The sequence below is a fragment of the Sander vitreus genome, chromosome 4 (assembly GCF_031162955.1).
Source record: "Sander vitreus isolate 19-12246 chromosome 4, sanVit1, whole genome shotgun sequence".
Lineage (NCBI taxonomy): Eukaryota > Metazoa > Chordata > Actinopteri > Perciformes > Percidae > Sander > Sander vitreus.
Window position 1 is genome coordinate 10,355,243 of NC_135858.1, and position 15,163 is coordinate 10,370,405.

The 15,163-nt window shown below is 38.4% G+C and overlaps 1 protein-coding gene across 3 annotated transcripts in view; it reads left to right on the forward strand.

Moving 5' to 3' along the window:
* The window catches only part of cpne5b (copine Vb), a 158,695-nt gene that overhangs the window by 100,468 nt on the left and 43,064 nt on the right, over nt 1-15,163 (forward strand). For all 3 annotated transcript variants that reach the window (XM_078247408.1, XM_078247407.1, XM_078247406.1), the window contains one exon: nt 7,853-7,916. In XM_078247408.1, coding sequence (XP_078103534.1) covers nt 7,853-7,916 — 64 coding nt within the window. The remainder of the gene's footprint in view (nt 1-7,852; nt 7,917-15,163) is intronic.

Consider the following 15,163-nt stretch of genomic DNA (forward strand, 5'->3'; position numbering starts at 1 on the left):
TGGAAAGGTACCTCATACAACCCAACTTAAAATATTCCAAACTCTTTAATGATAGGTACACAGCAACACACATTGTAAGCTGGAAAGAGAACATAGAGTCACTTCCAAATTAGCCCAGTAGTTCCAATCCTTTCAATCCTTTCTCCTTTTCTTGTCCTGCTCATATATAGCCCTTGGCAAAATTAATTTAGCCATTCCTTATTCACAGCAGGTTTATTAGTTTGCTTTAGTCTTTGACTCTCTGAAGATTCTTGTAATGACAGATTTGCACCACTGTGATAAAAAATGGTGTGTAAGTGTGTCTCTGTCTCCCAGTGTTCCTGTGTGTATGTGCACTGTCAATATACAACTCTCGTTTGTTTAATATCGGAGGTTCAAAAGCACTCGTGTGTGTACCCTGTGTGTCTTTGAAGCATTGTGTTAATGGATAGGTTATATTATGCATGCACCGCTGCTTTTACTCTTCTAAGACAAAAAAAAGAATACATTCTTTTCTAAGTTACTGAAAGAAGAGCTTTCTAATTTGCCCAGGTGCAGTTCAAAGAATAAAACTTCCTGTCAGCCTGACACATTCATGAGATTATTGTTTCAGGTTTGTCAGTAATATGAGGGAGATGTATCTTGTGTGGCACCCTCAGGGGGTCTATCCCTCGTAACTGCGACAAATTGTAAATCAAGTCTTTTATTTTTGCTGTTGCAAATCAATAGCACGGTGCAAATTACATCTTATTCCATCATTTTCACCTCCAATAATTTCCTTACCAATGAGATGGGTGGGAGTTTTGGCATGCACAGTATAAAAGAAATCCAGCAGGAGACAGATTGCAGTTTAACACCAACTGCTTTGTTTTCCTTTCTGTGAGTCATCAGCAGAAATTACAAATATTATATTTACAAAATATCACTGCATACAGAGAGCAAAAGATCTTGAGGATTGCTGTTTACACACACACATACATACATACATACAGTATATCTCTGTAGAGATATACTGGGGTGAGATATATACTTATTGTATAATACTTATTGTATAATAGACAGAAAATCACTTAAATATTTAGATTTTTGATTTTATGTAGCTGTTTGTGTTGTTTTTAATTATTGATTTGACTGCTGTAAGGTGACCTTGAGTGATGTGAAAGGCAGCCATAAATATCATTAATTATTATTTATTTATTTTTTACTTAACCCACATGTTCTTCACATACAACTATTGTGAGGCATAAAGATATTTTTCAGCTATTGACAAGAAAACATGGCGTTATGGTTGTTTATTGTAGTCATAGCTGCTTTGCTCTGCAGCTACTGTATAGCCTCAGCTTTTCAGCCAAGTGCAGATTCACTTGTCTAAGCCAGACTCTTTTTGTCTGTAGATTTTAGCTTTTCAGAGGCCTTAATACAACGGGCTATTTCTGGGAAGAACCGAGATAGAATTGATTTGCTACAGGAGAATGAGCGGAGAAGGGTGTAAATATGCAGTCATTTGTCTTTTGAAAGCTTTATTTTTAAGAGAACAAGAACAGATATTGTGGGGAAAACAACTGAAATAGTGAATGAATGTTGGCATACAGTCAGTATTAACATTGTGCATTGGCAGTAAGCAATTTGCACAATAAAACATGAAGAGAATATATTTGCTCATACACACTAGATAAAGGAAATCTTTCGACATGTCCGAATTCCCAGAGTTATGTAACGCTGATCTCCTGTACTTGGATAAAATATCTCAAGCATTGGGACAAATGATCAGGAAGGCTATGAATCCCGGATTGGAAAATTTGCATCATAGTTAGCTGCTTTGTAGACAATTCGCAAGTGTGAAAAGTTTGTGTGAGGAAGTGCACAAACTCTTCGGCTCTTGTGCAATTGGTCTGAAACCAGCATTAGATAATTCACCTAACTTCTTCGGACTGTGAAAGGAAGCCTATACAGGCCACTTACAACCACAATGCCTCCCTACGTGGAACACTTTAAAACTAATAAGGCACATTACTCTTACTGTGACACAGAGCCACACACAGCTGATGAATGAGGCAATTAACACACATGCAGAATGACCACAGTAAACTCCATTTAATGGTCATCTGGTGAGACAGCTAATGGTCTGGGAGGTCTGACATACTGTCAGGCAGATACATTAAAGGTTATAAATTATGTGTGGAAACAAGAGATATGTTTTGTTAATATTGTTTAATTGGAGCAATAGGCCTTAAGTGGGAGCCTATTTTATTTCAATGATTCCGGATACAATTTTTAACTCATCTCAAGCTATGTAAACAACAGTGTTGATCCAAAATGTGTAGCAGTGCAGGCACAAAAATGAAAAGAGAGAACAATGACAATAGACTAAAATCACAAGTTTATAATGTACAAACAGATAACCAACCAACCGAAGACGACAGACACACAGTCCCAGACAAAATCAGGCACTGTTGAAAACTAGTGGATACTAACACATTTAGACCTGGACCTTCCGTATTGAGAGACAGGCCTTTGGTCAGAGGATCTCAAGTCTGTGACAGCATGGTATGAGGACAGTAGTACACTAGAGCAGGGATCTTCAGCATTTTTTAGGCCAAAGACCCCTTAGCTTAAAGAGAGAGCGAGAGAGAGAGTATAGGGACCCCCTACTACATATACTGTATAAAATTGAGTTGCATATTAAACTACGCCGGATGGATGAAAATGAATGGATAGTAATATATTATTTATACATCATGTTTTAATGTTAAACTTACATGTGGAAGGCACAGTGAATCCTGTTTGGCTACCAGATTCATATTACAGTTTTTCTTGATTGCTTTGACCTGCTTAAAGAAACTGGGATCCACTCGGTTTTCATCATCACTGTCTCCACAGAACAGAAGACACCTCTTGCAAATGTGTTAACCCTTTCTCATTGGATTGACACATTTTCCCCACCCTTTTGCAGAACAGTTAACACGGATGTCATTCAAGCAGTCCAAACTCCATTGTTTTAGCTATGGTAACCAAACAGAAACATCTGTTCCGAACTATTAGAAACTACCTACAGTGAGGCAAAAAAGTATTTAGTCAGCCACCAATTGTGCAAGTTATCCCACTTAAAAAGATGAGAGAGGCCTGTAATTTTCATCATAGGTACACTTCAACTATGAGAGACAAAATGAGAAAAAAAATCCAGAAAATCACATTGTAGGATTTTTTATGAATTTATTTGCAAATTATGGTGGAAAATAAGTATTTGGTCAATAACAAAAGTTCATCTCAATACTTTGTTATATACCCTTTGTTGGCAATGACAGAGGTCAAACGTTTTCTGTAAGTCTTCACAAGGTTTTCACACACTGTTGCTGGTATTTTGGCCCATTCCTCCATGCAGATCTCCTCTAGAGCAGTGATGTTTTGGGGCTGTCGCTGGGCAACACAGACTTTCAACTCCCTCCAAAGATTTTCTATGGGGTTGAGATCTGGAGACTGGCTAGTGAAATGCTTCTTACGAAGCCACTCCTTCGTTGCCTGGGCAGTGTGTTTGGGATCATTGTCATGCTGAAAGACCCAGGCACGTTTCATCTTCAATGCCCTTGCTGATGGAAGGAGGTTTTCACTCAAAATCTCACGATACATGGCCCCATTCATTCTTTCCTTTACACGGATCAGTCGTCCTGGTCCCTTTGCAGAAAAACAGCCCCAAAGCATGATGTTTCCACCCCCATGCTTCACAGTAGGTATGGTGTTCTTTGGATGCAACGCAGCATTCTTTCATCTCCAAACACAACGAGTTGAATTTTTACCAAAAAGTTCTATTTTGGTTTCATCTGACCATATGACATTCTCCCAATCCTCTTCTGGATCATCCAAATGCTCTCTACAAACTCCAGAACACCTGGACATGTACTGGCTTAAGCAGGGGGACACGTCTGGCAGTGCAGGATTTGAGTCCCTGGCGGCGTACTGTGTTACTGATGGTAGCCTTTGTTACTTTGGTCCTAGCTCTCTGCAGGTCATTCACTAGGTCCCCCTGTGTGGTTCTGGGATTTTTGCTCACCGTTCTTGTGATCATTTTGACCCCACAGGGTGAAATTTTGTGTGGATCCCCGGATCGAGGGAGGTTATTAGTGGTCTTGTATGTCTTCCATTTTCTTATAATTTCTCCCACAGTTGATTTCTTCACACCAAGCTGCTCATCTATTGTAGATTCAGTCTTCCCAGTCTGGTCTAGGACTACAATTTTGTTTCTGGTGTCCTTTGACAGCTCTTTGGTCTTGGCCATACTGGAGTTTGGAGTGTGACTGTTTGAGGTTGTGGACAGGTGTCTTTTATACTGATAACAAGTTGAAACAGGTGCCATTAATACAGGTAACAAGTGGAGGACAGAGGAGCCTCTTAAAGAATAAGTTACAGGTCTGTGTGAGCCAGAAATCGTGTTTGTTTGTAGGTGACCAAATACTTATTTTCCCGAGGAATTTGCAAATAACTTCATTAAAAATCCTACAATGTGATTTTCTGGAATTTCTTTTCTCATTTTGTCTCTCATAGTTGAAGTGTACCTATGATGAATGTATGATTACAGGCCTCTCTCATCTTTTTAAGTGGGAGAACTTGCACAACTGGTGGCTGACTAAATACTTTTTTGCCCCAATGTACATAAGTATGAAATCACTGAAGCACCTGTTTGACGCTCCTTCACACAAATTTTCAATTAGCAATCAGTCTGCAGGCCTTAAAGGTGCAGCGTCTGTGTTGTTCTTTGCCAACATGGATGGAAGAGGTCTAAGACAGAAGAGACTGAGTATCAATAGTGGCTATTTCTTATACTCTACAGTAGTAGATGTTTATACTTTACTGTAATAGATTTTATTTGTATTTTCTTAATTTCTTATACTCTAATAGATTTTATTTTGGTTTACATGTATTTTGTGTAATATTTACAGTATTTCAGTTTTCAGCCATAGTTTCAAAATAAGGATCAGTGGAATCAATAAAATTTAGATTAAAAGCATTTCTGATTGTGGATCAATTCTTTGAAAGAAGGCAGAGTTTATAACACATGTCACTGGCATGAAAGCTACGTAGAGTAATAGGCTACAATGACAAGCAATGGTGCACTGATTCACACTGAGTGCTGTATTTTGTATTTTGTTGTCCACTGTGTAATGGTTGATTGGAAGAGCTCATACACTTGTTTGCAAGTTGTGTAGTTTGAAGGCAAAATTTTCTTTTGTTGCATATTTTAAATGTTTTGGCATGGTTAAAGCCTTTTGCAAACAAAATGTGTCATTTTGACCATGAGTGCCACTGTTTAGGCCTGTGTGTTAACTGTTTTGAAAAATGTGGAGTTTGAGTTGACTGCTGTGTCAAAGCAATCAAGAAAAACTGTAATGTATATTTTAAGACATTTTTTAAAATAATTTGGTGGCCGCTCTGCACTAACTCTGCGGACCTATGGAGTCACGGACCCCTTGTTGAAGATCTCTGCACTAAAGCATGGGTGAGACTGTACTCTGCAGACAAAAAAAAGCTTTTCAACTCAGTTCTATGACTAAGAGGAAGTTGGTAGAGGGAGGCGAGAGTTGGATTACAGTTTTTCTCGATTGCTTTGACGCAGCCGTCAACTCAAACTCCACATTTTTCAAAACAGTTAACACAGGCCTAAACAGTGGCACTCATGGTCAAAATTACACATTTTGTTTGCAAAAGGCTCTATCCGTGCCAAAACATTTAAAATACGCAACAAAAGAAAATGTTGCCTTCAAACAACACAACTTGCAAACAAGTGTATGAGCTCTTCTAATCAACCATTACACAGTGGACAACAAAATACAGCACTCAGTGTGAATCAGTGCACCATTGCTTGTCATTGTAGCCTATTACTCTACGTAGCTTTCATGCCAGTGATATTTGTTGACAAATTTGCCTTCTTGCAAAGAATTGGATCCAGAATCAGAAATGCTTTGATGCAAATTTTATTGATTCCACTGATCCTTATTTTGAAACTATGGCTGAAAACTGAAATACTGTAAATATTACACAAAATACATGTAAACCAAAATAAAATCTATTAGAGTATAAGAAATTAAGAAAATTAAAATAAAATCTATTACAGTAAAGTACAAACATCTATTACTGTAGAGTATAAGAAATAGACACTATTGATACTCAGTCTCTTCTGTCTTAGACCTCTTCCATCCATGCTGGCAAAGAACAACACAGACGCTGCACCTTTAAGGCCTGCAGACTGATTGCTAATTGAAGATTTGTGTGAAGGAGCGTCAAACAGGTGCTTCAGTGATTTCATACTGATGTGGGTAGTTTCTAATAGTTAGCAACAGATGGTTTCTGTTTGGTTACCATAGCTAAAACAATGGAGTTTGGACTGCTTGAATGACATCCGTGTTAACTGTTCTGCAAAAGGGTGGGGAAAATGTGTCAATCCAATGAGAAAGGGTTAACACATTTGCAAGAGGTGTCTTCTGCTCTCCACAGTGATGTGGATCCCAGTTTCTTTAAGCAGGTCAAAGCAATCAAGAAAAACTGTAACATGGTCTTTCTTTCTTAATAATGCTAAAAGCCTTGGTGCAGCATTCTGACAAGCTGGAGACAAGAGTAGAAAGGTCTGATTGATATACAGTAGAAATGAAATATTGTAGATGTAGACACTGAGTCATTTGTCTTTTGAAAGCCATATTTTTGAGACACCGGCTGATTGGGGTGCCAAGTGTCTATAAATGTGTGTGCAAGATATTTGGGGAGAAAAATCCATTCGACCAGGATGGTTTCCCCACCTGTAGCGTCTTTTACTGTGTGGATCAAAGCATCTACCTCTTAAAATCACACACCTCTGCACAAAAAGCAGAAAGCACTTATACACAGCTTGAGAACACTTTCTCTTGACCTCAGCATGTTGAGTGCAAAACCCACTCAAGTCCATCAATCTTTTGTGGAAATTGTCAAAACATTGCAACTGGAAATACAAGAATATAGACATTCATATTCTGCAAAGAGGTTGTATTGAAGGCATTTGGGTGGATGACTGGGCATGCTATGTACTGTAGGTTAAGACTGCTACAATACTTCGTTAAGGTTAGTTTATTACAGTTATTTGGCTTTGACTCTAGATAGATTTGGGTGTCATCAATAAAACTGTGAATAGAAATAGTGTAGCTTTGGATCATGTACAGGTACAGCTTTGTCCATTTAAAGCACTCTAACCTCATACAAGTCTTTATTTGAGCCTAATTTAAATTACTCCAATGTCATATGGTGCAATACCTTTCCTACTTATCTTGTGAAATTACAGACTTTACAGAAGAATGTGTTTTTATGTGGTATTTTAAGATGTACAGTAATGATTATAATACTCGTTTTTCCAAGTATTCAAGACTTTTTGGATCGTACAGGAATGTGTGATCACCAAAAATGTAGAGTCTAGTAAGAAATTAGATCTGTTGCTTCATACAACTAGGAACATGTTCTAAAACAGACTAGAAGTTGCTGTAACCAGCTCATGAACTCATAAACTGAGGTTATGAGGTTAAAGGCTTTGCTTCCTGTGCTCTGAACAAGCCAAGAGGTGGATTGATTTGTCACTACAACTAAGTGTAAAAATTTGTATAATGAAGACAAGAGAAAAATTGTTATTAAATAAAAATAAAAATAAAAACTTTAGTGAGAGTTTCTGTAAATGTCAAGCACGCGCTACAAATGTACTTCAAATTGACTTTTTGTTGTTGGGTATAATCAGGACTAATTCACAGCTGGAAAATGACCATGCTTTTGTTCTTGCAGTGGCTTTTAATGATAATTTAAGAGCCAGGAGTGGACAAATAGAATTTTTGTTAAGCTTTTATTGTTTTCTCTCTTTACTCCACAGAGGGATCCAAGGGAAGAAATGTGGCACTATCGTCTTGTCGGCAGAGGAGCTAAGCAATTGCCGAGTGAGTAAACCATAATAATCTCCCCTGCCAAACACATTAGCAGGCAAACATCTGTCAGCAATGCCTGGTTAAACAGAATTCTCTCATAAAGTGGATTGAGCTTAGATAGATAGAAGCTTAGAGGGGCAAATAAAACCAGGTGCACAGCTATAGACAAAGAAAACTTCTTGTTGACAAATACTTTTTCTGCCTAAAAATATCTTGTTACGTCTCTTCGGAGTTGAAAGGTCATCGTGACAAAATAGTCAAGTCTCTGAGGCACTTACAATGCCAGCCACAGACATAGTGGGTCCTCTTCCTCGTATGCCTTTCCTTGTTCTTTAGAAAAACATCTATTATATATATTATATATTTTTTTATTTTTCAATGAGGGGTAATGGATAAAAATTAATTTGTATCTGTGCTGAAACTCAGGTAGCCTATCATAGTGGCAAGTATTTATGCGTACCTATCTACTGTGTCTATGAATCCAGCTACCTATCTACAGTACCTATCACACACTTACGCCGAATGTCCTCCTGTCTAATGAAATGGCCCAGAACATGATGGTTGAGTGCTGACCGTCCCCTCAACCAACACTGTGTGGTGAAGCTTGGATGCTTCACTGGGCTCCTAGCACGCAGTTTAGAAGAGGATATTGAAAAGCAAGAGAGTGCCGCAGAGCAAATGACACAAAGAGCGAGAGGAGAAGGAAGAAATGGCACAATGAAAATAAATTGCAAACAAGAAGTGATAAGATGGAGAGAAACAGAGATGTGTGTGTGTGTGTGTGTGTGTGTGTGTGTGTGTGTGTGTGTGTGTGTGTGTGTGTGTGTGTGTGTAAAAAACATGGAGAGACAGAAAGAGTCCAACACATAGCAACAGATACAAAGACAGTGAAGTGAATCAATAGAGGATTATTTCATGCCCGGCGTGTACCAGCCCTCAGCTATAAGAGCAGCTTGGCTGATGATAGTGTGAGACTGAGCGTTGGTTAATTAAAACGCAGCCCTGCCTGACCTTGTCCCTTGTAGATAGTCTCACACACACACACACACACACACTTTCTCTGTGGTTCACAACCTAGTCTCGCTTTGCCAGACCTTCCTTCACAGCGCTGCTGAGGAGGGTCTGGCTAGTCCACACAGCATTCCGGGATGGGAGAAAAACGTGCGCTGGTTTATTGGCCATTTCTTTAAACCAATCACAATCGTCAGGGGCGGTGCTAAGCTCCGCACGGAGCCGCTGCAAAATAGCCTCGGGAAGGAACTTGTTTTGGTGGAACGTGTACGTTCAAAAGTTGTTTTAGTCATGCAACAGAAAACTCAGATTGGACAGATAGTCTAGCTAGCTGTCTCAATTTACCCTGCAAAGATCTGAGGAGCAGTTAACCATAGTCCTCATAAATGGACCGGAGTTTAAAATTCCATACAAAGAAAGCAACAGGAAACGGACACCGGCGAAAAGACATGCATTGAATTTCCTGCGGCACCGGACCAAACCTGGAAGTGGAACGTAGTGGATATAGACTATTCACAACCTGTCTAGATGCTTATTACATGCAAACAAACTTACACTAACACGGAAAGCCTGGTTCATGCTGCAAAGCATATACATAGCATTTAGCAGCTAAAAAGGCGGACATTTTCCTTGGAAGTTGGTGGAGATCAAAACAGAGCTAAAAAGAGAGTGAATATTGGACTTAGATTCGCCAGGTGACAGGAAACAAGACTCCAAATGAATGCTAATGTTGCTCCGTAACAGCTGGATGTGTAAATAAGAAATTTATTTGCTATAAAGTAGTCATATTATCTCAAAAGGCAATATTTTAATGTGGTTACAGCTTGTTTCTGCTGCCCTAAAGAAGCCTCAACTTTAGCAGCTTTAAAGTGACTCTAAGCATTTATATCCAGTCTGACAAAAATATAATCTGTATTTTCTTGTCTTCCAAGAAAGCCATATGATCCCCTATATAAATAATGTAAATCAAAGATTCCGGGTGCATCATTTTACACATTTCCCTATAATTCAGTCTGGCAACTTTGGTTTCATTGGAAATACTGAAATCTTGACTAGAATTAAAAGTTTTCCATGTTATGCAAAGCGCTTGTCTGCACAACATGAGTTTGTAATGATGGGCCCATCGGTGGGTCTAACCAGGTTGAAGGGGTTAACACACATTTAGCATTCATGAAGTGACATTATTCATCAGCTTCTATTCTTGATGCAGTCTCAAGAAAAGTGAGAATGTGGTGTGCGTGTGTGAGTGCTTTTGTGCTCTTGTTTTTTACTTGCATACCCTGCACTTGTAAAATATAAAACATTTGTACATGCTTGTGATTCAATCTCATCAGCCATATTACACCTGGTTTTCTGTTAAAGCTAGTACTGTCCAACTCCAGTTTCAACCTTCTTTGTGATGCAGACAGTGCAGAAAGTGTGTGGTGTGCCGTTTGTGTTTCTTTTTTGTGGAAAGAATTGTGAAGTTCCACCAATTTAAAAAAAGACTTAGCATCAAACAACCCTGGTTAGTGCAGCTTTTTTTTTTTATTTGAGTTGGCAGGTTTATTCTTGAGACATTATTATAAAATACAAAGTGTAAAGAAGTCTTAGGAGAGAGACCCTTTAATTGCTTTGATACCTTTTCAAAATGTGTTTTACTTCAGGAGTTGAACATCATTAGAATAATGATCAAAGGAAGAGCAGCTAAAGTTAATAAACTGAGGTCATACATAAAACAGATAATTAGTGCCAGATAATCAGTTTCGCTAGAAAAGAAGGTCAATGTGCCCTTTTTCCAATTTGCCTAATGTGGTCCTCACAATCTCCACTGGAGAAAACATAAGCAGCCCAAGATGACCAATCACATTTCTTTCAGACTCTACATGTAATGGAGGTACCATGTGGAGGCCGCTAGTTGCTGTAGACCAAATACAAACTGAATATGAATATTGCAGCAAATGTTCCTTGTTGGATGACCCTGCACTCTCTGACACACTTACTGACTTTGTTTGAATTTTTTCTCAGTGTAATGACAAAGGTTACAACAGATTTAGCAACCAAATCTAGTGTAGAAGAACATTGAAACTGATTTCCACAACAGTTTGGCTTTGATAAATGTGAACCATATGGACAAACTATCACGAGAGCTTAAGGAACAGAACTGGTAATTAGGAAAAGATTGTTCTCCCATTTGATGAAGTTTATGAGGCGTGCAAAGTAATCAATTTAAGTATATTGAAACATTTCTCCAATTCCATGTACTGGTAAAAATGTTGGCAGCTATCTAAACATTTGACTATCAAAATATTGGGTTGCATACATTTGTTGAACTCCTACTTGCAAACACTTCAGACACACCCCAAGCAACCATTTTCCGAGGATGGCTACAGCTCTGAATTATTTGCACACTTTAAAAGGGATATTTTTCAAATTCTTAATGCTCTTATCAACATGGGAGTGAACAAATGTGCTTGCTTTATGCAAATGTTTATTATTATTGCAACAATCCAAAACAATGACAAATACTGTCTAGAATATTCTCCAGACTAACCTCAAAAGGTACTCTATGCTCATAAATCTGCTGAAAGCATAAAATAGCAAACTCATCAAGCAACAGCAGATGGGCACATTGGTCTAATTGTAAAATTACTTGGTAATATTAACACAATGCAGTGTCCCATTTTACACTTGTAAAGGTTAACTAAACATCAACAACACAAAACAATGTACCTCGTGCATTACCATCGTGCATTACATTACGATGCTTGGCCAGCAAGTGGTATTTGAGACTCGACGTACTCCGGTGGTAACTCAATTAACATCGCTTCCTGACTTCCCAAACTACGGAGCAGCCCGAGGCCCAAATCACAGAACATGCATGTGTTAATTATGCGGCAAAGAAATTAGCGGCGTTAAAAGGAATTTGCGTTAACTCGTTATTATCGCGTTCATTTTGAGCTAGTAAAAAGTTAACGTTGTTGCTCATAGCAGAAAATACAAACTTACACTTAAGCCTAATGTCACAAATATTGCCAGGTTGTGCCAGGCCAATCCAAACCTGGAGCCAATTAAACCCAAATTTAGCAAAGTATAGCCTGAGAGGAATCAATAGTGCTAACAATAGCCGCTAGCAAATTAGCACTGCCGACACTAGCAACCCACGCAACGTGATACTCTTCTCATTCCGCAAAACGGCTTTATACAACCGCCAAGCCCGCTTGAAAACACATGACTTACAGTTAACATACTAAACACTGACTTTCCTGTTGTTTTTGTACCTTACTAATCTAAAATTCAGGAAAGAAATAATGAGAGCGTGAGATGTGGCTAGTTTAATCTCATACTGCCACCTTATGTAGACATAGGTCTTCCTTGTCATAGAGGAACAGTGTTCACCATAACTGATTAGCTTATTTTAAATAACAAGCAAATGCACAGTATATAAAATATTATTAGACAAGAAAAAAAATAAACCACACATTACTGAGCATTAGTTAGCATCTCATAATTTCATATTTGAAATTGCATGACAATATTGACTGCCTGCTCCTGCCAACATTACAGTAATCATACTGTATTATTGAATCCCATAGGACCAACAGGATCTCTGTCCAGTTGCAGTTACAGCAAAACATTTTTAAGGCTGGTCCATGAGAGAATTCATTTTTAATTTCTTTTCTAAGTAACTTGCAACAGGGTATGTGGGCATAGCACTGTGTGCTTCATCACACAAACATGCTGATACAAGCTGAAGAGGCTTTTGAAACATTCTCATTTTCTTATTCTCATTTGCTTCACACGACAGATCCACGTCTGTTTTCCTCACTTCCTGTGCTTCCTAATTTGAAAGGCAACATTCACCGCATTTGCTACGGTGCAAACTGGAGCTGGTTTTCTTTTAGCATGAGCAGAGAACAAGTGGAATAAAGAAAATGTTAAATGTAGAAAATCAAAAACCTGGAGCAACTGGGAGTGGAGCGATTAGAAGACGCTAGTGGGGAGTGGGAAGCAGAAATTGCTGACACTCTATTCCACTCACGTACGCTGTTTGGCAATCCTCATTAAATGCTATAAGACAACATAAATCACAGATTTTGTATCCTGTGGCTTTAAATCAAGCATGAAAAGGAGAAGCTCATCCAGGCAAGGAATTACCTATTTGTAGAACCACACATGCAAAAGAACGCATACTCACTGAGGACCATGTACTGTGTCGTAAATTTGAATGTTGACTCATGTAGGACTGAACACCTGGGGAGCCACCATACCCCCACCCCCCCACTGGCTGACATTAATTCAAGCCTATGTGTATTGAATGTAAATGTACGCTAGCTATACTTTTACTACCTCTCCTCTTTTCCCCATTTCTTTCTCTGTCTTAATTAGTGAATCTATAACTCTTTGTGCAGTAAGACATGCATCCTCTCCTGTCACAAACACTCCTTCATTACTCCCCTGAGGATGTAAATGTGTCTCTTATCTAGCATGGCCTCCCTCTTTAAATATTGATACTCTGATTCTCTCCATATTAGCAGATGGCTGTTGATCACAGACCTTTGCAAGAGTGTGTGTTCATGCCACAGAAACTTAATGAGACAAGAGCAGATGAATGTTTTATATCCTCAACACATCTATTACCATAAATGCTTTTATGTGCCTATTAGCCCCGTAGCGATTTCCTGGTGTGTCCTCCCTCTCACTGACTTAAGAGTGGCAATTTGGCAACACCAAATTCTGCTTCTCTGAATACCAAAACCTGTGTTTACTTTATGAGCAACTTGATCAGCAAGTTCATTTAATTCCTATAGAGCAAAAAAAAACAGTGACACCTTGTATTGAGTTAATAAGCTCCATTATGTTAAATTGATATAAAGCTGACAAAATGACAGTATTGGTGGATCAGTTGCTTTAATTAATTTTGGCCTATTTGGGTTAAGAAGCAGCACTAATTGAGCCTTTAGACAGTTGTCACTTATTAAAAAGATTCATTATGAGGATATGATGCGGATTCACTGTTGAGTGTTATTGTTTAAACACAGCTGGAAATACAATTCATTTAGTAATTGGTTTTGTTCAAGAAATCGCAGTTTAATTTAGTGCCTTATTTCAATCATGTTGATGTTATACCCAATGTTATGGTTATTATTCTCTCTCTTGATAGTTTAAGAGATTTACCTGAAATCTTTTTTTCAATAAGAAAATGATAACATGACTTAGCCCATGTAAGGCAACAACATGACAAGTTAAACTCTAAAAGAACATTTTACCAAAAAAATGCAAGAAAAACTGCAAAGTTGCCAAATCTACAACGCTCCTTCAGGGCCACATAACCAACACAGAAACTTACTTTACAGTAAATGTTGCCAATGGGCTTGCCTTTGATCTGCTGTAGTAGATGTCTACAGTAAATCTCAGAGAGCACATGCTGCATACTTGCTAAATTCCGTTGATTTAACAATGATTTTCCATTTATCATCACATCCATAGGTTTGAATTAGCAATTCAATTTGCTGTTATTGTTGTGCCTGAAAAACTTGCATACAGTTACTACTTAACTTGTTTATTATACACTGCATTGATGCACTGATGATCTGTTGCAGGATTAATTCATAATATCATTGTCTTTATTTTCTTAGAAATTCTTTTTGCTGAGGACACAAACCAAAAAGATATTAAAAGCTAATGGGTTACATTATGCTTTTGTGCATGTGTGTGCCTAATATGTAAGTAAGCTTGCACATATTGTATGCATATATGCACATAGTATGCATGCAGGAGTAGGCAGGGGGCTGTGGGATATCATTTTAAAATTTAACTGAGTGAGAGTGAGTGAGAAAACTGAAGCTGGGCTATTTCTTTAATCACAGGTGCAGGGACAAACTTTCGTCACAGTATGCGTCTTCACACTTTTTTTAAAGCATCTACGAGTGCTGCAATCCAGAGCACTACATTGTAAGCTTGAACACTGCTTTCATGTGTAGAGAGACTACAATGTCACAGTCAGTAGCTGTTAAGTTAGGCACTTGTTGAAATAGAAACACACACACAAACATACACAATCAGTACCTAGGGATAGAAGAAAGCCAAGTCTGTAGAAAGCCACAATAATTAAATCAGTATAATTCTACTGTCACATATTCAGATGACACAAGCATTCAACTGCTTGTGTGCGTCAACCATGGCTGCCAACATTCCCCAGGAGGATTAAAGGAGTGTTTTTCAGAGAATGAAACAGGGTAGGAGGGATGTGTCAAATGGCAGGCGTG